This window comes from Pogoniulus pusillus, chromosome 29, assembly GCF_015220805.1.
Source record: "Pogoniulus pusillus isolate bPogPus1 chromosome 29, bPogPus1.pri, whole genome shotgun sequence".
NCBI lineage: Eukaryota > Metazoa > Chordata > Aves > Piciformes > Lybiidae > Pogoniulus > Pogoniulus pusillus.
In genome coordinates, this window is record NC_087292.1 from 16,738,229 (window position 1) to 16,762,945 (window position 24,717).

At 58.1% G+C, this 24,717-nt stretch overlaps 2 protein-coding genes across 3 annotated transcripts in view; one reads left to right on the plus strand and one right to left on the minus strand.

Annotated features, from left to right (window-relative positions):
* HELZ2 (helicase with zinc finger 2) overlaps nt 1-21,550 on the plus strand; it is a 40,192-nt gene extending 18,642 nt beyond the window's left edge. Inside the window, exons 9-20 of one of the 2 annotated variants that reach the window (XM_064167650.1) lie at nt 560-4,316; nt 5,271-5,356; nt 6,492-6,620; nt 6,858-7,019; nt 8,688-8,829; nt 10,410-10,526; nt 11,283-11,475; nt 11,747-11,881; nt 12,752-12,970; nt 14,952-15,108; nt 15,810-15,977; nt 17,359-21,550. In XM_064167650.1, coding sequence (XP_064023720.1) covers nt 560-4,316; nt 5,271-5,356; nt 6,492-6,620; nt 6,858-7,019; nt 8,688-8,829; nt 10,410-10,526; nt 11,283-11,475; nt 11,747-11,881; nt 12,752-12,970; nt 14,952-15,108; nt 15,810-15,977; nt 17,359-17,480 — 5,387 coding nt within the window. In that variant the 3' untranslated portion in view covers nt 17,481-21,550. Of the gene's footprint in view, nt 1-559; nt 4,317-5,270; nt 5,357-6,491; nt 6,621-6,857; nt 7,020-8,687; nt 8,830-10,409; nt 10,527-11,282; nt 11,476-11,746; nt 11,882-12,751; nt 12,971-14,951; nt 15,109-15,809; nt 15,978-17,358 lie in introns of those variants that run through there. The other variant, XM_064167652.1, reaches the window with a different exon arrangement.
* A 1,500-nt stretch (nt 21,551-23,050) lies between these two features.
* FNDC11 (fibronectin type III domain containing 11) lies at nt 23,051-24,242 on the minus strand. Its single transcript, XM_064167679.1, has one exon. The coding sequence runs from the start codon at nt 24,074-24,076 to the stop codon at nt 23,198-23,200; it is 879 nt and encodes a 292-aa protein (XP_064023749.1). The 5' UTR covers nt 24,077-24,242; the 3' UTR covers nt 23,051-23,197.
* Nucleotides 24,243-24,717: the final 475 nt, after the last annotated feature.

Sequence of the window (24,717 nt, forward strand, 5' to 3'; positions counted from 1 at the left end):
GCTGACTGCTGGGCAGCAGCCAGCCAGGGTCATCACAGGATCACTGCTGTCAGGGGTTGGAAGAGACCCAAAGAACTCATCGAGTCCAACCCCCCTGCCAGAGCAGGACCACACAATGTAGCTCAGGGCACACAGGAACACATCCAGACAGGCCTGGAAAGGCTCCAGAGAAGGAGACTCCACAACCTCTCTGGGCAGCCTGTGCCAGGGCTCTGGGACCCTTCCAGTCAAGAAGTTCCCCCTTGTGCTGAGCTGGAACCTCCTGTGCTGCAGCTTCCATCCATTGCTGCTTGTCCTGCCCCAGGCAGCAGTGAGCAGAGCCTGTCCCCCCCTCCTGACCCTCAGCCCTCAGATACTGAGAAACATTGATTCAATCCCCTCTCAGTCTTCTCTTCTCCAGCCTAAGCAGCCCCAGGGCCCTCAGCCTCTCCTCACCAGGCAGTGCTCCAGTCCCCTCATCATCCTCATAGCCCTCCCTTGGACTCTCTCCAGCAGATCCCTGCCCCTCTTCCCTGTTGGGTTCTCCTGAGTGACCTCTGCCTTGTCCCCTCCGGCGCAGGGCGGGAGTTCCGCGTCATCATCCTCAGCACGGTGCACACCACCAAGAGCCTCCACCTCGCGGCCTCGGACCACTTGGAGTTCTTCAACGAAGCCAGGGTGCTCAACACCGTCATGACCCGGGCCCAGTCGCTGGTGGTGGCGGTGGGGGACGCCGTGGCCTTGTGCTCCCACGGGCAGTGCAGCAAGGTGTGGAAGCGCTTCATCCAGCAGTGCATCGAGAAGGGCAGCATCTCCCCGGAGACCCTCACCATGGCCCAGATCAAGCAGGCTGCCTGCGACAAGGAGAGCTGGAGCAGGAGGAGGAGCCCAGAGCGGCGCCAGGAGGACAGCGACACCGATTCCTCCGGTTCTGAGTCCGAGAGCATCAATCCCGAGGATCCCATCCTGCAGGAGCTCTTGGATGAGAGCAATAACGTGCTGGTGACGGTGTCCGAAGAAGGGCTGCTGAACGTCAAGTCTGAGGCGTCAAACCCCTGTCAGGACAGGAAGGAATACCTCAGCTTCACCCCTCAGATGATGCAGCAGTACCTGCGCATGCACCCCAAAATGTACAAGAGGTGCGAGCTGATCAAGGAGTGGTTCGACAAAGCTTCTGCCTTCACCCTCGACCCCCCGGGCATGACCATCCAGATCAAAGGCAGAGTCAACTGCGGGACAGCCTTCACCGGGGACGAGGTGCTGGTGGAACTCCTCCAGAGCAGCACGGCTGACGGCGGTAGCCACCACCCTCAGGGGAAGGTGGTGGGCGTCTTCAGGCGTGCCGAGATAGAGCGGACCTTCATCTGCATGATGGACGAGTTCGACCCCCGGGTGATGATACCCATCGACCACACCGTCACCAAGATCTTCGTCCCGGGGCTGAAGGAGAAGCCCAACGCCATCCCCATCCGCAAGCTGGTCCACGGCAAGTACAACGTGGTCAGATGTGAGAAGATCAGGCAGGACAAGAGGCAGTGCCAGATCTTCTGCGTCCGGGTTATCTCGTGGCGGGAAGGCTTCTACTACCCCCTGGGGGTGGTAACGGAGGTGCTGCACATGGCGCTGACTTTGGAGGAAGGCTTGAAGATCCTGGACCTGGATTACGATTTGAAGAGGAGCTACCCAGCTGCTGTCACTAAGGAGTTGAGCAGCTACGCCTCCAGCAGCAAAGTCAACCTCAGCAAGGAGAAGCGGCAGGACTGCCGGCATTACAGGACCTTCACAGTCGACCCCCAAGGCGCCAGGGATTTGGACGACGCCATCAGCGTCAGGGACCTGGGATCGCGCTATGAGATCGGGGTCCACATTGCAGATGTTGCCGGCGTCATTCCCAAAGGCAGTGCCTTGGACCAGGAGGCCAAGAGGCGGGGAGTCACCTACTATGCTCCCAACCAGGAGCCCGTGTGCATGTTCCCACCGCACATCAGCCACGACGCCTGCAGCCTGCTGCCGGAGAGGGAGCGCCGGGCGATCTCCTTGTTTGTCACCGTCCAGAAGAGCAACAACGAGATGCTGGAGAGCATCTTTGCCACCTCCGTGATCCGCTCGGAGAGGCAGCTGTCCTACGAAGAGGCAGAGCGCTGCATTAGGGAGCACTACAAGGGGGAAGCAGGGCCCCTTTGCTTTGGCACCCTGGAGGACTGCGTAGCTGTGGCCTACCACTTCTCCAGGGTCCACCGGAAGTATCGGCTGCAGGACGACTGCTTCTATGAGCGGTTGGATGAGGAGATCTCCCCAGGCAACAGAGGAGCCCATCAGATGATAGAGGAGTTAATGATCATGTTCAACAGTTTTGTGGCCGAGTTCCTCACCAACCAGGAGGACACCAGAAGCGTCACTCCTCTGCGGTGTCAGTGCGAGCCCTGCCCTCAGCAGATCGCGCACATGAGAAACAGGTGCAGCCACCTCCTGCCTTTGTCCATCCACCTCTCGCACCACCTGGGGCAGCTGCTTCCCGACGAAGACTACCCTCCAGACCTGCCTCCTGACGAAAACTACCCTCCAGACCTGCCTCCCGACGAAGACTGCCCTCCAGACCTGCCTCCTGACGAAGACTACCCTCCAGACCTGCCTCCCGACCAAGACTGCCCTCCAGACCTGCCTCCCGACCAAGACTGCCCTCCAGACCTGCCTCCCGATGAAGACTGCCCTCCAGACCTGCCTCCCGATGAAGACCGCCCTCCAGATCTGCCTCCCGATGAAGACTGCCCTCCATACGTGGAGTTCTCTCTCCTGGCCTCCGTCTGGGAGCACTTGCAGTTGGCCGCCAAAGTGCGTGACTTCAGCAAGATGCTGGACCTGGTGGTCACCGACGACATCCACCCCACGCTGGCCCCCGTGGCCCTGGAGTTCAGGAGGCTGCTGAGCCGCTCCTATTTCAGCCGCTCCAACTCCAGCGTGCAGTCAAAAGCTGGCCACTACTCCCTGCACGTCGACTCCTACACCTGGGCATCCTCGCCCATCCGGCGCTACGTGGACGTGGTGGTGCAGCGGCACCTCCACGCCGCGCTCCGCAGGCAGCCCATCCTCTACTCTGCCGCCGACATCGAGCTCCTCTGCCACGACTTCAACAGGAAGAGCTCCCAGGCCACCATGTACGAGAAGAAAGCTCGCTACCTGCAGATGGCCACCCAGCTGAAGAGGCAGGCCCTGCAGAAGTTCGCCTTCGTGGTGGACGTCGAAGGCAGCAGCAACTACTTCCAAGTCTTGTTTCCGATGAACAAAGAGACCATTCCAGACCCTCAGAAGATCAGCTACAGGTCCCTCCATCTGATGGAGCAGCCCCTGTTCATCGAGGAGGGGAACAGCGTCGTGTTGACGTGGAAGAGGAGGATGTACTCTGTCAGTACCTTTAAGGCGCACTGCCTGCAGGAAGGAGCTCTCCTTGACCACAGCGTCACTCTGACCAACACTCAAACTTGGCAGGACTTGTTGGCAGCCATCAGGAGGGAGAATTTTGAGGCTGCTGCCACCAGCCTCTTAGAAAAGAAGGAGAAGGTGTACCAAAAACACTTGGGCATGGTGAGGAAGAGTGACTGCTTGCACTACGTGGAGCTGATCCTGGAGCTATGCGCCGGGGACACGCTGCGCTTCCAGCTCACCACCGACGTCCACCGAGGCTTCCTGGTGCCCTTCGTGCAGCTGTGGTGCGTGACGCCAGGCTTCGACGTCTGCCTCCAGCACGCCGACAAGCCCATCGAGTGCTTCTCGGCCTGTGCCACCCTGCCATCCAAGGCCCACTACCAGGACGCCCTGGAGTACTCCAAGGTGTGGCTGCCCATGAGCTCCATGGAGTCGACGCTGTGCGCCGTGGCCGAAAACGAGTCCATTGTCCTCCACGATGTCCCCATCGTCTGGGCACGGCCAAGGACAAGCCGAGAAAAGCTGCAGGGGAGATTCACCCTCACCAAGGAGTGCTTGGACGAGTGCTCCATCCAGGTGGACTTCAACAACTGCTTTTTGTGCATTCGCTCAGGTGGGCTGGAGCTGGAGAACCCTCAGAGCGAGGAGGAATGCCTCAGCCAGGGCCTCCAGAATCTGACTTTCTGTAACAAGGGCAGGGCAGAGAGCAAGTTTGAGGTCGACCCAAACACCTACACCTGGGTGGCTCATGGCGTCAGCGAAGAGTTTGGTGGCAGTCAGAAGCTGGACAGGTCCTCTGAGCAGATTGTGAACTTTTCCATCCACCACATGTCCATGGAGAACATCCCCGAGAAGATCTTCCACTCTTCTGCCAGCTTCACAGTGGAGCTCATCCCAAAGATGCTGCCGGATGTGTAAGTGTGCTCTGGTGAAGCTGTGCACGCTTCCCGTGGGATTCTGCTGCTCCCAAACGGGCTGAGCTTGCTGCTGTGGCTGATCCTCCCGAAGCTCTGCCTTTGCCCAGCTCTGGCTGGCCGTGCTGATGATGGCTGGGGGGGTGGAAGCATTCCTCAGATCTGTTCTCCTCTTCTGCTCGCCCTTGAGAATGGGGAGAGAGGGCAAGGTGCCGTGCTGGGCTGTCCTGAGCATCTGCTTCTGATGCTGCTGGCTTGCTGCCACATGAAGCTCTGGCCCAGGGCTTGCTCAGCAGAAGTTCTCCCTCATTTGCCACCCTTTGGTGCTGCTCTGAAGCAAGATCTGCTCCTGCCAAAGCAGAGCTGGTGCCTAGTTTGGCCCTCGTTGTGCACAGCTCTGAAGCAAGATCTGCTCCTGCCAAAGCAGAGCTGGTGCCTACTTTGGCCCTCTGTGCACGGCGTGGGCTGCCCACCGTGGCTGGAGCTATCTCAGGGTGGAATTGTCCTTCCTTTTGTGCTGTGGATTGGAGGAAGGAATTGGAAGCTGGTCCTAGGAAATGGGGTGGGCTGCAAGCAAACAGCTTGGGGACAGGGCTTGTGCTCCTTGCTTTCATCACATCTGCAGGCTCAGCTCCTCAGGCAGCTGAGAAATAGTCCCAGGTGCCAAAGAGCAGACTAAGAGTCCTTTGGGCTGAGGTTCTTATGGAATCACAGAGCTGTTTGGGTTGGGAAAGCTCTCTAAGGTCATCCAGTCCAACCAGCAACCCAGCTCCACCATGGCCACCAAACCATGTCCCCAAGTGCCATAGCCACAGGTTTCTCCCTTTGTGGGAAGGTTTACTAAGAGGTCAAAGCAGGGGGAAAGAATGCAGAAGGCAGCTGGGCAAAGCTCTGGGAGCGTTTTCCCTGGTCTCTGCCACATTCCTTTCATTCCTCTTTTCCCTTCTCTGTCAGGCGGAAAGAAAAGGCAATCTGGAAGCTCAGGTTTGCTTCTCAGCTTGCCAAGAGCATTGCCCTTGGCCACGACCCTCCTAGGAGAGGTAAGTGCAAATGTTCACCTTGTGCCTTCTGCTCCTGGCCAGAAAGGTGCCCTGAGAGCTTCCTTGCCATAGCAGTTACACTGCCAACCAAGGAGGTTCCCCTGGCAAGGGGAGGGGAGGAGCTGCTGGCCTGACCTGGGGAAAGTGGGAATCATAAAATGGGTTGGGTTGGAAGGGACAGAGTCACAGAGTCAGGCAGGGTTGGAAGGGACCTTAATGTTCTAGTGGGAGATGTCCCTGCCTGTGGTGGGGGGTTGGAACTAGATGATCTTTGGGGTCTCTTCCAACCTAAACCATTCTGTGATTCTGTCTCCTAGTTCCAATGCCCTGCCACGGGCAGGGGCACCTCCCACCACCCGAGTTTGCTCAAGGCCTCATCTAACCTGGCCTTGAATACCTCTAGGGAAGGGCACCCACAGCCTCCCTGGGCAACCTGTGCCACTGTCTCCCAACCCTCACTGTCAAGAATTTCTTCCTAACATCCAATCTCAATGGGATGCCCCCCTGCAGAGGGGCATGGGTAATGCTTTGGTGCCCAGGACTCTCTGTGAAGGCTCAGTGTGCCCTCACACCATGGGATGCCCCCTTGCAGAGTGGCATGGGTAATGCTTTGGTGCCCAGGACTCTCTGTGAAGGCTCAGTGTGCCCTCACACCATGGGATGCCCCCTTGCAGAGTGGCATGGGTAATGCTTTGGTGCCCAGGACTCTCTGTGAAGGCTCAGTGTGCCCTCACACCATGGGATGCCCCCTTGCAGAGTGGCATGGGTAATGCTTTGGTGCCCAGGACTCTCTGTGAAGGCTCAGTGTGCCCTCACACCATGGGATGCCCCCTTGCAGAGTGGCATGGGTAATGCTTTGGTGCCCAGGACTCTCTGTGAAGGCTCAGTGTGCCCTCACACCATGGGATGCCCCCTTGCAGAGTGGCATGGGTAATGCTTTGGTGCCCAGGGCTCGCAGGGAAGGCTCCTGGGTGGAACAGCTTGGCACAGGACCACTTTGAGGTGGCCTTTTAAAGGGGCCACGACTGCTCGGTGCCTGCTGCATCTCCTCCCCTCCCCTTCCCTCCCCTCCCCTCTCTGTGTTGCCCTCGGGAGCCTGCTGTGACCTTTGCTCTTTGCCTCCTTGCCCCCCCAGAGCCCAGGCCCCGCATCCTGCAGCAGGCATCCTTTGGCATCCCTAACGGAAGAACTCTCAACCAGAGCCAGACCCAGGCTGTGCTGCGTGCTCTGAAAGAACCTTTCACAGTCATCCAGGGCCCTCCAGGTAAGGCTGGAGAGGTGGCATGAGTCCGTGCCAGCCACCAGCTTGCAGCTAAGCCCTTGGTCCCCATGAGCCCCTTGGCGAGGTAGGAGGAGGCAGCAAGGGTTGGCATCACCTCCAGCTGCTTGAGGGCAGAGCCCCTCAGCTCCCAGTCTCACCTCCTGGCTGATGCTCTGGGGGCTGAGGCAGCACACAGGTGTGGTGGTCGCAGTGTTCCCAGCAATGTCCTTCTCTTCCCAGGCACAGGGAAGACAGTGGTTGGCAGCCACATTGTCTACTGGTTCCACCAGCTGAACCAGGACAACTCTGAGGGGCCACCGAGCTCTCCAGACGAAGAGGAGCTGGGGAGGAAGTGTGTCCTGTACTGTGGCCCCTCCAACAAGTCTGTCGATGTCGTTGCTGGTAACTATCAGGTTGAAGCCCTTCAAAGTGGCTCCTTCTGGTGGGCAGGAGAAGATGTAGCCCTGAGCAGGAGGGCCAGAAAGCGAGGCTGGGAGAGGGGCAGTGGAGGTGAGGTTGATGTGCTGAGGGGTGGGGAGCAGAGGGAATCATAGAGTCAGGCAGGGTTGGAAGGGACCACAAGGGTCAGCCAGTTCCAAGCCCCCTGCCATGCCCAGGGGCACCTCACACTAGAGCAGGCTGCACACAGCCTCATCCAGCCTGGCCTCAAACACCTCCAGCCATGAGGCTGCTGCCACCTCCCTGGGCAACCCCTGCCAGGCTCTCACCACTCTCCTGCTGAACAACTTCTTCCTAACATCCACTCTCCATCTCCCCATTTCCAGCTTTGTTCCATTCCCCCCAGTCCCATCCCTACCTGACATCCAGAAAGTCCCTCCCCAGCTTTCTTGTAGCCCCCTTCAGATCCTGCAAGGCCACAAGAAGGTCCCCTGGGAGCCTTCTCTCCAGCCTGCACAGCCCCAACTGCCTCAGTCTCTCCTCACAGCAGAGCAGCTCCAGCCCTCTGCTCACCCTTGTGGCCCTTCTCTGGCCACCTTCCAGCACCTCCACATCCCTCTTGTCCCAGGGGCTCCAGCACTGGATGCAGCACTCTAGGTGGGGTCTCAGCAGTGCAGAGCAGAGAGGCAGGATCCCTTCCCTGCCCTGCTGCCCACCCTGCCCTGCTGCAACCCAGGCTCTGGTTGCTCTCTGTGCTGCCAGAGCACACTGACAGCTCAGACTGAGCTTCTCCTCCACCAGCACCCCAAGTGCCTCTCCCCAGGGCTCTCCTTATCCCTGCAAGTGTTCAGGCTCAGGCTGGATGAGGCTTTGAGCAGCCTGGGCTGAGTGGGAGGTGTCCAGTGAAGGGCTTGAGGCCTTTCAGCAGCAAGTACAGGATCCCCCCCACTGCAGCTTGATGGTGAGGACCTGGGCATGGGAGAATGTAGAGGAGCTGCCAGGGGCTGGAGAAAGAAGGGAGGGACTTTGGACAAGGGCTGGGAGTGCCAGGGTGAGGAGCAATGGCTTTGAGCTGGGAGAGAGGAGATTGAGAGCCAAGGAAGAAATACTCTACAGTGAGGGTGGTGAGACACTGGCACAGGTGGAGGGTGGTGAGATACTGGCACAGGTGGAGGGTGGTGAGGCACTGGCACGGGTTGAGGGTGGTGAGACACTGGCACAGGTGGAGGGTGGGGATGCACTGGCACAGGCGGAGGGTAGGGATGCACTGGCACAGGGGGAGGGTAGGGATGCACTGGCACAGGTGGAGGGTGGGGAGGCACTGGCACGGGTGGAGGGCGCAGAGGCACTGGCACGGGTGGAGGGCGCAGAGGCACTGGCACAGGTGGAGGGTGGGGAGGCACTGGCATGGGTGGAGGGTGCAGAGGCACTGGCACGGGTGGAGGGTGCAGAGGCACTGGCACAGGTGGAGGGTGGGGAGGCACTGGCACGGGTGGAGGGTGCAGAGGCACTGGCACAGGTGGAGGGTGGGGAGACCCTGGCACGGCTGGATGGTGTGGAGGCACTGGCACAGGTTGCCCAGGGAGGCTGTGGCTCACCAAGCAGGCCATGAGCTTCCTCACCTCCTGTGGCACCTGCTGCTGCCTGAGCAGACCTGTGCTGCTCCCCCAGCGATGCTGCTGCACACATATAGTCTGAAGCCCCTGAGGGTCTACGGGGAGGCCATCGAGGCCATGGAGTACCCATACCCAGGCAGCAACCGGCACCTCTGCTGCAGGACCCTGCGCGACACCAAGCCCAAGCAGGAGCTCAGGTAGGACCCCACGGCCCCCAGGGCTCTGGGAGGGCTGGGCAGTGATGTCTTCTGCGCCCAGGAAGCTGAGCAAGGCAGAGCAAATGTGGTTTCCAACCCTGCTGCAGTGGAGCAGGACCAGCAAGCTGCTCTGGAATTAGTTTTCAGGGAATCATAGCAAGGGTTGGGTCGGAAGGGACCTTCCAGATCATCTAGTGCCAACTTCCTGCCGTGGGCAGGGACACCTCCCACCAGCCCAGCGTGCTCAGAGCCTCACCCAGCCTTGCCTCTTAAACCCTTGTAGGGATGAGATGCCCACAGCTTCTCTGGGCAACCTGTTCAGCACAAGTTCTGGAGGTTTTGTCAAGTGAAGGCTAGGAAAGCAGCTGGTGAGGAAGCCCAGGTGGGTGGGCAGGTCCTAGGAGTGTTCCCCTCTCTTTTGAGCAGCTCTGAAAGCTTTGATTTCACTCCTGCTTGCAGCTGCTGAAGGAAAGTGGTTGTAGTTTGTGTTCTGGCTCAGGGCAATGCCAAGCACCCATACTGACTGGGCAGTGAGCAGCTGGAGAGCAGCCCTGGGGAGAGGGACTTGGGAGTGCTGCTGGAGAAGCTCAACAGGAGCCACCCGTGGGCACCTGCAGCCCAGAAAGCCAAGCAGAGCCTGGGCTGCAGCAAGAGCAGGGTGGGCAGCAGGGCAAGTGAGGGGATCTGCCCCTCTGCTCCATGCTGGTGAGACCCCACCTGGAGTGCTGCATCCAGTGCTGGATCCCCTGGGACAAGAGGGATGTGGAGGTGCTGGAAGGTGGCCAGAGAAGGGCCAGGAGGATGAGCAGAGGGCTGGAGCTGCTCTGCTGTGAGGAGAGACTGAGGGAGTTGGGGCTGTGTAGGCTGGAGAGGAGAAGGCTCCCAGGGGACCTTCTTGTGGCCTTGCAGGATCTGAAGGGGGCTGCAAGAAAGCTGGGGAGGGACTTTTTGGATGTCAGGTAGGGATGGGACTGGGGGGAACGGAACAAAGCTGGAAATGGGGAGAGTCAGAGTGGATGTTAGGAAGGAGTTGTTGAGCATGAGGGTGGTGAGAGCCTGGCAGGGGTTGCCCAGGGAGGTGGTGGCAGCCTCATGGCTGGAGGTGTTTAATCATACAATCGTAATCATAGAACCAACCAGGTTGGAAGAGACCTCCAGGCTCATCCAGTCCAAGCTATCCCCCAGCCCTATCCGGTCATCCAGACCATGGCACTGAGTGCCTCAGCCAGGCTTTGCTTCAACACCTCCAGGGACGTTGCCTCCACCACCTCCCTGGGAGGTTTCAGGCCAGGCTGGCTGAGGCTGTGGGCTCTAGCGTGAGGTGCCCCTGGGCATGGCAGAGGGTTGGAACTGGCTGACCCTTGTGGTCCCTTCCAACCCTGCCTGACTCTGTGACTGATTCCTGGAGGTGCCCTCCAAGGGTTGGGTCTGTCAAGCTGGAACATCTCAGTTCCTGCTTTGTGCAGTTCTGGCTGGGACTCCCTCAGCTGCTGGGGGAGTTTGTCGTTCTGCTGCGGTGCAGAGGGCAGCACTTGGGGTGGTGCTGGGGGCAGGCAGTCCCACACTGCCTCTTCCCTCAGTAACATCATCCTGCACCACCGCATCCGGTGCCCACCCAACCCCTACTGGCAGAGGATCTGTGACTTCGACGCCCGTGTGCGGAGGGGAGAGGAGATCACGGAGCAAGAAACAAAGAGGTGAGTAGAAAGAGGCCCTGGTGAGAGGCTTTGGCCCTGTGCCACCTCTGGAGCACTGCCTGCAGGAGGGCAGTGCAGCAACCCTGCCCCCACCCCGGCAGAAGAGCTGTGGGCTCTGCTTGCTGGGACTCAGTGAAGGTCAGGGGGGGTTGTCCTGGCTCATGCAAGCTGAGGGACTTGTAGGTGAGAAGAGGGAGCTGGCCCAAGCTGTGTGTCTGGAAGGCTGCTGCAGGGTGGGTAGCCACCCCCTGCCTTGTTTCTGCTCTGCTCTTCTCCATCTGGACCAAACCTCCTGCCTGCTGCCTGCAGCCTTTGCCCCGAGCCATGTTAGAATCAGCCAGGTTGGAAGAGACCTCCAAGCTCATCCAGTCCAACCTATCCCCCAGCCCTAGCCAGTCAACCAGACCCATGGTGCCTCATCCAGGCTTGTCTTGAACACCTCCAGGGATGGTGCCTCCACCACCTCCCTGGGCAGCCCATTCCAATGCCAATCACTCTCTCTGCCAACAACTTTCTCCTAACATCCAGCCTAGACCTGCCGTGGCACAGCTTGAGGCTGTGTCCCCTTGTTCTGTTGGTGCTTGCCTGGCTTGTTCTGGGTTCAGGACAAAGTGTGGCTCCTACAGGGCCCCTTTGCTGGGAAGCCTCATCCTGGGCAGGGAGATGGAGCCATGGATCATTTGGGGCAGTAGTGTCACCTCTGCCTGGAGAGGTTTCCCTGCTGCATAACCTGGTGTCTTCTGCCCTGGCCACCAGGCACAAAAAGACCTTGACAGCTGCTCGTAAATACGAGCTGGAGAAACACGATGTCATCCTCTGCACCTGCTCTGCTGCTTCTGCCCCCTCCCTGGAGAAGCTCAACATCAGGCAGGTCATCATTGATGAGTGTGCCATGGCCACAGAGCCCGAGACCCTCATCCCCTTGGTCACCCACAGCTATGCTGAAAAGGTGAGTGCCTCCTGACCTGCTGGAAGGCAGCAAAGGGCAAAAGGACCTGGGGGTCCTAGTGGATGGGAGGTTGACCATGAGCCAGCAATGTGCTCTGGTGCTCAGGAGAGGCAATGCCATGCTGGGGTGGATTAGAAGGGCTGTGGGCAGTCGATCCAGAGAGGGTCTCCTGCCCCTCTGCTCTGCCCTGCTGAGGCCACATCTGGAGTCCTGTGTCCAGTTCTGCTCCCCACCCAGTTCAAGAGGGACATAGAAGACTCTTTCTTCCCAGGTTGTTTTGCTTGGGGATCACAAACAGCTGCAGCCTGTGGTCAAACATGACCTCTGCAAGACCCTTGGCATGGAAACCTCTCTCTTTGAGCGCTACCAGGCACAGGCTTTGATGCTGGACACTCAGTACCGCATGGTGAGACCTTCCTCAGCTTCCTCCTCCTCTGTCGTGGCCAAGGCTGCTCTCAGGGCTTGCCTCAAGCCACCAGCAAGCAAATGCCCCCACTGGTGCTTTCCTTTCCCCAGGGGAATGAACATCAGACTGGCACAGTGCCACCTCTGGCACAATGGCACCGTAGGTGAAGCCTTGCCCAGAAAGATGCTGCAGAGGGAGAAGTTCATAGATGCATGGAATGGAGTTGGGTTGGAAGGGACCTTAAAGGTCATCCAGTGCCAACAGGGACACCTCCTACCAGCCCAAGGTGCTTAGGGGCCTCGTCCAGCCTGGTCCTGAACACCTCCAGGGAGGTTGTGGAGCACAGAAGCACCCAATGTGATCAAAGATCACATTGGGTGCTTCTGTGCTCCACAACCTCCCTGGGCAACCTATGCCAGTGTCTCCCCACCCTCAACCTGTGCCAGTGTCTCCCCACCCTCAACCTGTGCCAGTGTCTTCCCCACCTTCACTGTCAAGAATTTCTTCCTCCAGTCTCAATCTCCCCTCTCCCAGCTCAGAGCCATTGTCCCTCTCCCTCTACAGGTGATCCTGCTCTGCCAGGGGGGATTGGATGATCTTTCAAGGTCCCTTCCAGCCCCTGCCACTCTGTGATTCTGTCCCTCCCAGCCCTTGTCACAAGTCCCTCCCCAGCTCTCCTGCAGCCCTTTAAAGGCACTGGCAGGCAGCTCTAAGATCTCCCTGGAGCCTTCTCTTCTCCAGGGCTGAACCACCTCAACTCTCCCATCCTATCCCTACAGGGGAGGTTCTCCAGCCCTCTGCTGGTCCCATCTGCTCTTCCAGTGCCTTGCTGGTTGTTGAGCTCAGTTTCTCCCCTTCTCTCTCTACCAGCACAAGAACATTTGTGAGTTCCCATCCCAGGAGTTTTATGAAGGGAGGCTGAAAACTTCACCCCAGCTGAATCCCAGTCCCAGCGCCTTCTGCCACAGGGACAGCACCTCCTGCCCCATCATCTTTGGGCACGTGGAGGGGAAGGAGCAGAGCCTCATTGTTTCCACTGAAGAAGGGAATGAGAACTCCAGAGCTAACCTGGAAGAAGCAGAGCATGCGGTGAGGAGAGCTGCATTGGTCTGATTTAAGCTTCCCAGAGACTCAAAACACCTTAATAGGATGTCTTCCCTCTACCCCCTTCTGGAAAGGAAGGAATTAGATGTAGAGGGGTGAAAGACCCAAAGAGAAGTCTTTGCTTTGGAAGGAATTGGATGTAGAGAGGGAAAAGGGGCAAGAGACCCAAAGAGAAGTCTTTGCTTTGGAAGGAATTGGATGTAGAGAGAGAAAAGGGGCAAGAGACCCAAAGAGAAGTCTTTGCTTTGGAAGGAATTGGATGTGGAGAGAGAAAAGGGGCAAGAGACCCAAAGAGAAGTCTTTGCTTTGGAAGGAATTGGATGTAGAGAGGGAAAAGGGGCAAGAGAACCAAAGAGAAGTCTTTGCTTTGGAAGGAATTGGATGTAGAGAGAGAAAAGGGGCAGGAGACTCAAAGAGAAGTCTTTGCTTTGGAAGGAATTGGATGTAGAGAGGGAAAAGGGGCAAGAGACCCAAAGAGAAGTCTTTGCTTTGGAAGGAATTGGATGTAGAGAGGGAAAAGGGGCAAGAGACCCAAAGAGAAGTCTTTGCTTTGGAAGGAATTGGATGTAGAGAGAGAAAAGGGGCAAGAGACCCAAAGAGAAGTCTTTGCTTTGGAAGGAATTGGATGTAGAGAGAGAAAAGGGACAAGAGACCCAAAGAGAAGTCTTTGCTTTGGAAGGAATTGGATGTAGAGAGAGAAAAGGGGCAAGAGACCCAAAGAGAAGTCTTTGCTTTGGAAGGAATTGGATGTGGAGAGGGAAAAGGGACAAGAGACCCAAAGAGAAGTCTTTGCTTTGGAAGGAATTGGATGTAGAGAGGGAAAAGGGACAAGAGACCCAAAGAGAAGTCTTTGCTTTGGAAGGAATTGGATGTAGAGAGGGAAAAGGGACAAGAGACCCAAAGAGAAGTCTTTGCTTTGGAAGGAATTGGATGTGGAGAGGGAAAAGGGACAAGAGACCCAAAGAGAAGTCTTTGCTTTGGAAGGAATTGGATGTAGAGAGGGAAAAGGGACAAGAGACCCAAAGAGAAGTCTTTGCTTCTATTTGGAAGTGCAAAGAAAACAACTTGAACAATAAATAAAAGGTGTTTGAGGTAAGGGCTGTTACAAACAGGTATAAGGAAAGGAAACAAGGTACAAAATATAGATCTAACCAGCCTGGTGGCAGGTAGCAGTTGTCCACCCTGTGGTGGGGTGGCCAAGTGGCAAGAACAGGGGCAGCAGGAACCAGGGGGCTGCTGGCAGGCAGGCAGGCAGGGAGGGCAAAGAGAAACAGGAAGGTCCTGTGTTCTTACAGGGGGTCTGGGCAGGGAGTGGGCTAACCACTACACCTGGGGTCAGGTTCAGAGCACCCCCAGGGAGGAGTCAGGGGGACCTGGGGTCAGGTTCAGAGCACCCCCAGGAGGATTAACCTTTTACATTGGTGCTGGGGACCTGCTGGAGCTGCAGGAGGGGAGGGGCTGTTGTGCAGGGTGCTTGGGATGCTGGAGGGATGGTGAGCAGTGAGCTGGTACAGACCCAGGGCACTCCACCTGAACAGGAGGAGAGAATCTTCTGCTGTGAGGGGTTCAGGGCCCTGGAGCAGGCCACCCAGAGAGGTTGTGGAGTCTCTTCTCTGCAGAGCTTCCAAGCCCCTCATGGCATTGTGCCATTGTGCTGCTGGGGATGCCCTGCTGTGGCACAGGACTGGCTGATCTCCAGAGCTCCCTTCCAGCCCTCACCAGGCTGGGACACTGGGGTATGGGATGAAGGTCAGCAGGCTGCAGGATCTGCCCCTGCAGGATCTGCCCCTGCAGGATCTGCCTGGTGTCTTGTCGGCTCTGGAGCACAGCATGGAGCCTCTGGCCAAGGGTGGCTGTAGGACAGCAGGACCCAGAGCAGGGGCAGCAGCACAGCCAAGCTGGGTGCTGGAGGGCTGGCTCCCTCCGGGCTCTGCTGCCAGGTGAGCAAGCCCAACGGTCTCCACAGGTGCGGCTGGCGAAGCAGCTGGCACTAGATGGCGCCATCGGGCCGCAGAACGTCGCCATCCTCACCCCCTACAACGCTCAAGTGGCAGAGATCAACAAGAGGCTCCAGGAGCACGGCATGTTCAGGGTGACTGTCTGCACCATCATGAAGAGCCAAGGTGAGGCTGGCGGCAGAGGGCTGCCTCTGCTCTCTCCTCCCTTCCCCAGCACTCAGACAGCTTCTGATGCAGGCAGTCCTCCAGGGAATCCTTCACCAGGGTCATTTTGGCCATGGAGAAGGCATCCCTGGGTGCTTGGGCATTGGAATAAACCCTTTGACTGACCTGATGGAGGGAGTCCTTGAGGGAATCCTTCACCAGGGTCATTTTGGCCACGGAGGAGGCATCCTTGGGTGTTTGGGCATTGGAATAAACCCTTTGACTGACCTAATGGAGGGAGTCCTTGAGGGAATCCTTCACCAGGGTCATTTTGGCCATGGAGGAGGCATCCCTGGGTGCTTGGACATTGGAATGAACCCTTTGACTGACCTGATGGAGGGTGTCCTTGAGGGAATCCTTCACCAGGGTCATTTTGGCCATGGAGGAGTCATCCCTGGGTGCTTGGGCATTGGAATAAACCCTTTGGCCAACCTCTGGAGTGCCCAGGCAGGGTGAGGCTGCTCAAGACAGGCAGCTGGAGGGTGCCTGCAGCAGGTGTCCAGGGCTTACCAGGACAAGAGCTCCTTGGAGAGCACCCAGGAGTCCAGTGGCCTCCAGAGCTGGAGAGACCCAAAGGGTGGCTGCATGGCTGTGGGTCTCACTGCAGAGCAGGGAGGCCTGGTGCTCCTTCTCAGGAGGTGTGCTTGGGTGCCCCTTGGCAGGCAGCGAGTGGCGCTACGTGATCCTGTCCACCGTGCGCTCCTGCCCCCGCTCCGACATCGACTACAAGCCCACCAAGAGCTGGCTGAGTAAGTACCTGGGCTTTGTGGCCAACCCAAACCAGATCAATGTGGCCATCACACGAGCTCAGGAAGGACTCTGCATCATAGGTGAGTCTCCTGTGGGTGGGCACAGGGCTGGAAGGGAGCAGGGGTGGAGGTTGGAACTGGGACATCCTGTGGGCTTGCTTGGTTCTGCTGCTCTCCAGTGCTGTCTGGGCAGCCCGTGGGAAGCAGAGGTCCTGCTTGGCTGCCACAGTTGCTGAAGGGTCTGGAGGACAGCTCTGATGAGGAGCAGCTGAGGGAACTGGGATTGTTGAGTCTGGAGGAGGCTGAGGGGAGACCTCGTTGCTCTCCACAGCTCCCTGTGAGGAGGTTGGAGGGAGGTCGCATCCTAGGATCAGGACACAGGAGGGGAGGAAATGGTCTGAAATTGTGCCAGAGGAGGCTTCAGTTGGAGATGAGGGAAAGTCTCCTTGCTGCCAGAGTGGTCAGGGATTGGAACAGGCTGCCCAAGGAGGTGGTGGAGTGTCCATCCCTGGAGGTGTCCGATAAACCTGTGGCCATGGCACTTTGGGATGTGGCTTAATGGTCACAGTGGCCTTAGGCTGATGGTTGGACTGGATGACCTTAGAGGTCTTTCCAATCCAAGTGTTTCTGTGAGTTCTTCCCAGCCCCTGGCTGAGACCACTTTGCTCCTGTCACCCTGCTAGAGCTGTCTGCTAGCACAACCTGGCTGCTCATCATCCTCTGACGACACCAGCGTGGGCTGTGAGGTGTCACATCCACAGCTGCTTCCCTACAGCCCTGAAATGGGAGCTGGGATCTCACAGAGCTCTGGGGAGACAATTCCCTGTGAGTCATCCAACACCCTCAGGCTTAGGAACGTTAGACAGAAGTGTCTGTGAAGGCATCCTCTGTGCTCAGCACTGCTCAGGCCACACCTGCAGTGCTGTGTCCAGTTCTGGGCTCCTGAATTCAAGAGAGATGCTGAGGTGCTGGAAGGTGTTTGGAGAAGGGCAGCAAGGCTGGGGAGGGGCCTGGAGCACAGCCCTGTGAGGAGAGGCTGAGGGAGCTGGGGGGGTGCAGCCTGCAGCAGAGGAGGCTCAGGGCAGAGCTCATTGCTGTCTGCAGCTGCCTGCAGGGAGGCTGTAGCCAGGTGGGGTTGGGCTCTGCTGCCAGGCAGCCAGGGACAGAAGAAGGGGACACAGCCTCAAGCTGTGCCAGGGCAGGTCTAGGCTGGATGTTGTTAGGAAGTTGTTGGCAGAGAGAGTGATTGGCACTGGAATGGGCTGCCCAGGGAGGTGGTGGAGTGGCTGTGGCTGGAGGTGTTGCAGCCAAGCCTGGCTGGGGCACTTAGTGCCATGGTGTGGTTGGTTGGGCAGGGCTGGGTGCTAGGTTGGGCTGGCTGAGCTTGGAGCTCTCTGCCAGCCTGCTTAATTCAGTGATTCTCTGAACCACTAACCACTGCCCCCTGCCCCTGTGCCCGCAGGGAACCGCTACCTGCTGGAGTGCAACCCTTTGTGGAGGAGACTTCTGCAGCACTACAGGCAGCGCAACTGCCTCACAGCAGCCCGCAATATCGACGTGAGGAGGACTCCACCCCCAAGATAATCCTTCTCTACCTGAATGTGTGCCTTGGGAAGGAGGCAACCTTTCCATGATGCACTGCCCTGTGGAGCCAAGGACAAGGGGGGGAGCTGGGATCTTCCCCTGTGTGGTGCCAGCTCCAGCGCCCGCTGTGGCATCTCGAGGGCTGGGGTTTGAATCAGGGCAGCCTTGGACACAGGAACTTCCATGCTCTAACCAACCAAGAAAGGCATGGGGCATGGCTGGCTGGGACTGCCTGTCTCATGGTGAGATGCTCAGCAGAGCCCCATCCTAACCCACCCCCCCCCAGCAGCTGCGCTGTGAGGACCAAGGTCCAGTTGTCAAGGCTGGGAGCAACCACACTCAGCAGAGCCAAGCAGCAAGATGCCACTCACCACAGAGGACCAAGGCTCCTGGGTGCCTCCACTCAGATGCAAACCTAAGGCCAGGGGAGCTTTCTTTTTTAATGCTTCTCATTGCTCCAAGCAGAAAACCAACATGGGGTTTGGGTTTGGTTTTAGAAACGAAGGAAGCAAGCAAAAGAGACCCCCCCCCAGGTACCTCTTCCTTTGTCTGACTCTCTGAGCATGTGAATGCCTCAGAGCCAAGGCCAAGCTGGGCTTGTGAACAGCTTCATTTCTCCTCTCTACAAAGGAGATTGTCCTTAGCAGTGTGAAATGCATGAGGAGCAAGGACAGCTCCTGCCAGGAGAAGCTGGAATTGGTAGGCAGATTTGAAGCCCTTCTGGGGTTCAGTTGAGTTCTCCTCTCAGAGCTCCCCTCCCCCCTCTGGTTTTTTCCCTACCCCATATATATACACACACTTTTTTTTAAAAAAGCTGCTGATAATTTATTGGTTTTTACCTTCTGTGCATTCATGTCCCAGTCTCAGGGGCTGAGCTTTGAAGGGAGGTGCTGGGACAGCTGAGGAATGGCTCACAGCCTCCTCTGGAGGCTGTCACAACTCACCTGGACGTGGTGATCCTGGGGCAAGCTGCTGTGGGCTGCCCCTTGCTCTAGCAGGGGGGGTTGGACTGGCTGATCTCTGGCTGATCTCCAGAGCTCCCTTCCAAGCCCCAGCACGCTGAGGGGAGGGGGCTGGAATATGTCTGTATCATGGATTTGGAATCTGAAGCAGCCAAGCTGCTGTGAAGTGGAAGCTGTGTGGTCAGAAGGCTGCTTTAGCCTGGCCACATCTGGCTGCTGCAGGTGTGGAGCAGCCCAGTGGTGCTCTCTGCTGAGCCATGGAGCTGCCTTTGGGTGGTCCTTGTGAGGGAGAGCTGCCTCCTCCCTCTGCTCTGAATGTATGAAGTGCCTGCTGCAGCTCTGCCCAAGCCCACATGCTTGGCTGGCTCTAGATGTCCACATGGGATGAAGCCAAGGGGCAATGCAGGCTCTCAACCCTCCCTCCTTGGCCAGTGTGAGAGGTCCCCATGATCTTCCCAGGGCTGTGGCAGGCATGGGTTTGGTCCTGTGTTTGCCACTGGCTCTTGCCAGGGTGAAGGAAGTATGCAATAAGAAAGCCTTGTGTCTGGAGAAGTCCTTCCTCAGTGCTGTGGTTCTTCTGCTGACTCTCTGGTAGCCCTGACTCAAGACCTTCTGGAGGAGCTGGGCTGCTCTCTTCCTTATTTGAAGCTCTCTTCCTGCTCTTCTGCACTGGCTGGGTGGGATCTGTAGGCTAGAACCCACCCAGCCTTGCTCTTGTCTTAGGCTGGTGATTCCACCAGGGCCAGAACCCCCTTGGAAGTGCCTCCTGCTGGTTCTAAAGGTGCCTGATCAAAGCTGGACGAGGAAACAAAGTTCCTTGTGCCCCTCAGAAGTCATCCCAGGTGGGATCCTGAAAGGTGCTGACTTGGCAGAGGTGGCTGCCATGCCAAAAGGAGCTTGGGTGGGGATCCTTCTGAGGCCTGCTGCAATGCACTCACCTATCTCCAAGGAGGACTGTGGAGAGCTGCAAAAGGTGCTGGAGAACTTCAGCATGGTGCCAGCAGCCTTCTACCCAAGCCACCTTGGTCCCTCTAGAAGCAGTGGCTCCTGTTTTTATGGTCTGATGTGTGTGGAGAGCTGCAAAAGGTGCTGGAGAACTTCAGCATGGTGCCAGCAGCCTTCTACCAAGTCCACCTTGGTCCCTCTAGAAGCAGTGGCTCCTGGTTTTGTGATCTAATGTGTGTGGAGAGTCCTGTCCCTGTTGGCTGGGTTGGTTTTCTGCTCATTTCATGACTTGGGGCACACCTGCAGCTTCCTCCCCAACTCCTCCAAGTGGAGTGGCTCAGTCCAGCACTCCTGGAGGAAGGGTTTGGGCCATGTGTTTGCAAAGAGCAAGAGAAAGAGCTCACAAAACATCTCAGTGAGGGGAAAAAAGGCCTTGACAGTTACTGCTTGGAAGGTAAAGGCCAACCTGAAATGCTTTGCTTGGCCACCTCTGTGCTGCAAGATGCTGGGTTTGGGTTGTTTTTTTTCCTCACCCCTCTGAAGATGCATTTTGTAACTGATGGTTGGAAAATGCTGCCCTAGGCCAGCCAAGCAGCAGGAAGAGCCAAGCTGGGCTCTCAGCAGGTACCTGCAGAGGTGGTGGTGGAGCAGCAGCAGTCAGGGGCAGAGGAAAGTGCAATTAACTCAACGTTTCCTAGGCTGTTGGTGAGAGCTGAGTGTTGTCTTCTTGCCTTTGTGCTCATGGGTGGAGAGAGCCCCAGGATGAAAGCAGCTCAGAGCAGCCTGGTCTGGTCTGCAGAGAGAGCTCTGAAATGCCTTTGGGAAGAGTTGGATGTTCAAGCACATCTTTACTTCATTTGCAAAGCCCCAAACCTGCAGCAGGAAGCCCCTTGGCAGCATGGTGCACAGAGCATGTCCCATCACAGGCTCTGCCCTCAGCTCACAGACAGCAGCAGCAGTGCTGGAGGACACAAACCTGCCTCATCCAAGAGGATCACTTCAGTTCCTAGAGCTAGCTAGGAGCAAGTCTCAGCCTGGGCTGATCCCTGTGGCTGTGGAGTGCTCCTGAGCCCAGCAGGAGCAAGTCTCAGCACGTGGCTGCAGAGCCCTGAGTGCTCCTGAGCCCAGCAGGAGCAAGCCTTAGCCTGGGCTGATCCCTGTGGCTGCAGAGTGCTCCTGAGCCCACCAGGAGAAAATCTCCTAGTGGGCTGATCCCTATAGATGCAGAGCCCTGAGTGCTGCTGAGCCCAGCAGGAGCAAGCCTCAGCCCTGTGACTGCTGAGCCCAGCAGGAGCAAGCCTCAGCCCTGTGACTGCTGAGCCCACCAGGAGCAAGCCTCAGCCCTGTGGCTGCTGAGCCCAGCAGGAGCAAGCCTCAGCCCTGTGACTGCTGAGCCCACCAGGAGCAAGCCTCAGCCCTGTGGCTGCTGAGCCCACCAGGAGCAAGCCTCAGCCCTGTGGCTGCTGAGCCCACCAGGAGCAAGCCTCAGCCCTGTGGCTGCTGAGCCCACCAGGAGCAAGCTTCAGCCCTGTGACTGCTGAGCCCACCAGGAGCAAGTCTTAGCCTTGTGGCTGCAGAGCCCTGAGTGCTCCTGAGCCCACCAGGAGCAAGCCTTAGCCTGGGCTGATCCCTGTGGCTGCAGAGTGCTCCTGAGCCCAGCAGGGGCAAGCCTTAGCCTGGACTGATCCCTGTGGCTGCAGAGTGCTCCTGAGCCCAGCAGGGGCAAGCCTCAGCCCTGTGGCTGCAGAGCCCTGAGTGCTGCTGGGGATGGAGGTGGACTTGCAGAGATCTAGGAGGAGCAATCCTCTGCTTGGCTTCAGCAAGGGCTAGTTTGGAGGGTTTGGAGAGATCTGTGTAGGACAATCAACTACTGCAATAAATTGGTCTTCATTCAGTGTACTTTTTGGGGGGGGGTCATCAAGTGTGACTGAAGGACCTGGAGGCTTGGCAGGTTTTTACCTTTTCTATCTCTCTGACTTGCAGCAGACCTCAGATGATGTTTTGGATACAAATATTTTTACCTGCTTCTATCATTTCTAAGAATGAACCTTAACAGTTTCTCTCTCTCTCTCTCTCTCTCTCTCTTTTTTAATAAATATTTAAGCCATAATGGTTAAAAAAAAATAATCATCTGAATTTATTTAATGAATAAATTTTATTACTGAAAGGCTCTGCTGCTGTGGTGGCTCTGGGCTGGGGGGCAGCTGCCTTTGGGCTGGAGTGAGCATTGGCTGCAGTGTGGCAGCAAAAGGTTGGGGTCTACCTATTTTTTTCTCCTCCCTGGAGGTGTTCAAGGCCAGGTTGGGTGAGGCCTTGAGCAAGCTGGGCTTGGTGGGAGGTGTCCCTGCTCATGGCAGGGGGTTGGAACTGATTGAGCTTCAAGGTCATACAATCAGCCAGGCTGGAAGAGAGCTCCAAGCTCAGCCAGCCCAACCTAGCACCCAGCCCTGCCCAACCAACCAGACCATGGCACTAAGTGCCCCAGCCAGGCTTGGCTTCAACACCTCCAGCCACGGCCACTCCACCACCTCCCTGGGCAGCCCATTCCAATGCCAATCACTCTCTCTGCCAACACCTTCCCCCTAACATCTAGCCTGAACCTGCCCTGGCACAGCTTGAGGCTGTGTCCCCTTCTTCTGTTGCTGGCTGCTTGGCAGCAGAGCCCAACCCCACCTGGCTACAGCCTCCCTGCAGGTAGTTGCTCCAACCCATTCTCTGATACTGAGTGCATGACCCTTCCCCCTCTGCTGGGGAGATTTGAGGGAGGGATGGAGATGGGTGAGAGATATGAAGGGTTGAGGATTCAGTTCAGGTGGTTTGGAGAAAGGAGATTGGAGGAAATAACCTGGGGTGAAAAAAAACAACAGCAACAACTCAAAATATTGCAAGGAGCTGGCACTGGGCATGCCAGATCCCCAGCAGCAGGGGCAGGGAGGGGGTTCTGCCCCTCTGCTCTCCTCTGCTCTGCTCTGCTCTGCTCTGCTCTGATCTGATCTGCTGAGATCCCCCTGCAGTGCTGAGCCTGCTCTGGAGTCCTCAGCACAGCACAGACAGGGACCTGTTGGAGCAGGGCCAGAGGGGCCACAGCAGTGCTGGCAGGGCTGGAAGGGCTCTGCTGTGAGGCCAGGCTGAGAGAGTTGAGCTTGAGAAGGCTCCATGGAGACCTTCTGGTGGCCTTCAGTGCTTCCAAAGAAAGCTGGGGACAGAGCTTTGAGCAAGGGCAGGACAAGGAGGGATGGTTTGGGCTCAAAGAGGGAGATTGAGAGCGAAGAGAAGGGAGAAATGTTTGCCCCTGAGGCTAGGGAGAGCCTGGCCCAGGCTGCCCAGAGAGGTGGGAGCTGCCCCAGCCCTGGCACCACTGCAGCTCTGCTTGGCTGTGGCTGTGAGCTACCTGTTGTGGTTGGGGATGTCCCTGGGGACTGCAGGGGGTTGGAGTGGATGAGCCTGAAAGGTCTCTTCCCACCCAAACCAGGCTGGTGCCATTCAGAGTCTTATTGCCCACCCCCAGCATGAGTGTCCTGCATCTGAGCAGGAGGACTGAGGATGAGGAAGGGCTCTGGGGGGGGGGGGGGGGGTGTGTGGTGTGTGTGTGTGTGACTGCCAACCTGCCCTTGCCAGGGGGAGTTTTCCCCCAGATGCTTAGGGAAGAGACTTTGCCTTGCATTTATTTTTCCCCTCCTATCCATCTTTATTCACAAGTGGTCAGCAGGAGAGAGCTGCTGGGTGTCAGCTGCCCCTCCCAGGGCACCACTGCTGCTCTCCTCAGCTCCCAGGGCACCACTGCTGCTCTCCTCAGCTCCCAGGGCATCCTTAGGGCTTCGTCCTCAGCGTGATGGTGTCCTGCCAGTTTCGGAAGACGAGGGTCTGCGTGGCTGGCCTGAGGACGGTGAACTCGTAGAGCCTGCCGGGCTCCAGCCCCTCCACCTTGCAGCTGTCGCCGCTGGCCAGCTGGAACCTGCTGAAGCTGCGCTCCGAGCCGCCGGCCAGCAGCCGCACGTACACTTCGTAGTGCTCCTCCGGGTAGCACTCCTGGTCCTCGCTGCACCACTTCAGGCGCACCCAGGTGGCGTCGGCGAAGGACTTGTCGCGGCGGAAGAGCAGCGGCGGCTTGGTGGCCAGGGCCAGGCGCAGGGCCGGCAGCGCGATGCGGCGGCGCTGAGCCTCCAGCGGGGCCAGCAGGCGGTGCCGCGGGGCCACCCGGCCCGGCTGCCGCAGCGCCCGCAGCTGCTGCGCGTAGCGGCTCAGCCTGCGCAGCCTGCGCTGCAGCCGCGGCCACTGCGCCAGGAACGGGCCGGGCTCACGGCTCTCGGTGTGCGCCCGCAGCTCCTCCTGCCCCCGCTCCAGCTGCTCCAGCAGCTCGCCCAGCAGCGCCAGCTGGATCCTCACCTGGTCCTTCCCCACCGCCTTCATCCTCTGGAACTGCCAAGGGTCGATCAGCTCGAAGATGTCGATGAAGTGCTGCTGCTCTGTCACCACCACGTACTTGGGCTCGACCTCCAGGTAAAAGTAGCACTTCTTCAGCTGCTCCACTCTCCTCTGGTGGCTCTGGAGCTCGCTGAGGTTCAGGGTGGAGTCCAGGAAATACAGGACGAAGCTTCTCCTTTCCTGGTGCAGCTGGCAGCTGGCATCCTCGGCATCCTCCTGGCCGCGCTCGGCGCTCATGGAGCTGCCTCCGGGCTCCTCCTGCATCCCGGCCCTGATCCCAGAGCTCAGCTGCTGTGCGAGAGACCGGCAAGGACAGCGTCAGGAGCCAAGGCAGAGGCAGCTGGGAGGGAGCACAACCATGGCTGTGCCTCTGCGCTCCTCAGACCCCACCTGGAGTCCTGGGTGCAGTTCTGCAGCCCCCAGCACAAGCAGGACATGGAACTGCTGGAGTGAGGCCAGAGGAGGCCACAGAGATGCTCAGAGGGCTGCAGCAGCTCTGCTCTGAGCACAGGCTGAGAGAGTTTGGGCTCTGCAGCCTGAGGAAGAGAAGGCTTGGAGGAGAGCTTGGAGTGGCCTTCCAGCATCTGAAGGGGGCTACAGGAGGGCTGGGGAGGGACTACTGATGAGGTTTGGTCATGACAGCAGCAGGAGGAGGAATGGGTTTGGACTGGCAGAGGGGAGATTGAAAGTGGATGTTAGGAAGAAGTTGTCTGCAGTGAGGGAGGTGAGAGCCTGGCACAGGTTGCCCAGGGAGGATGTGGAGCACAGAAGCACAGAAGGTGATGCACATGAAGGGCCAAACCTGCCTCACCCAGCCCTGCCTCACCTTCTCAGGTCCCAGGAGCCCTGCTCAGTGCCCCCAGTCCTGGCCCAGCCCAGCCCAGCTCTGCCTGGACACCACCACA

What these genes read in the sequence shown, in the direction of transcription:
- FNDC11 (XM_064167679.1), bottom strand. Translation starts at nt 24,076, where the DNA reads ATGCAGGAGGAGCCCGGAGGCAGCTCCATGAGCGCCGAGCGCGGCCAG.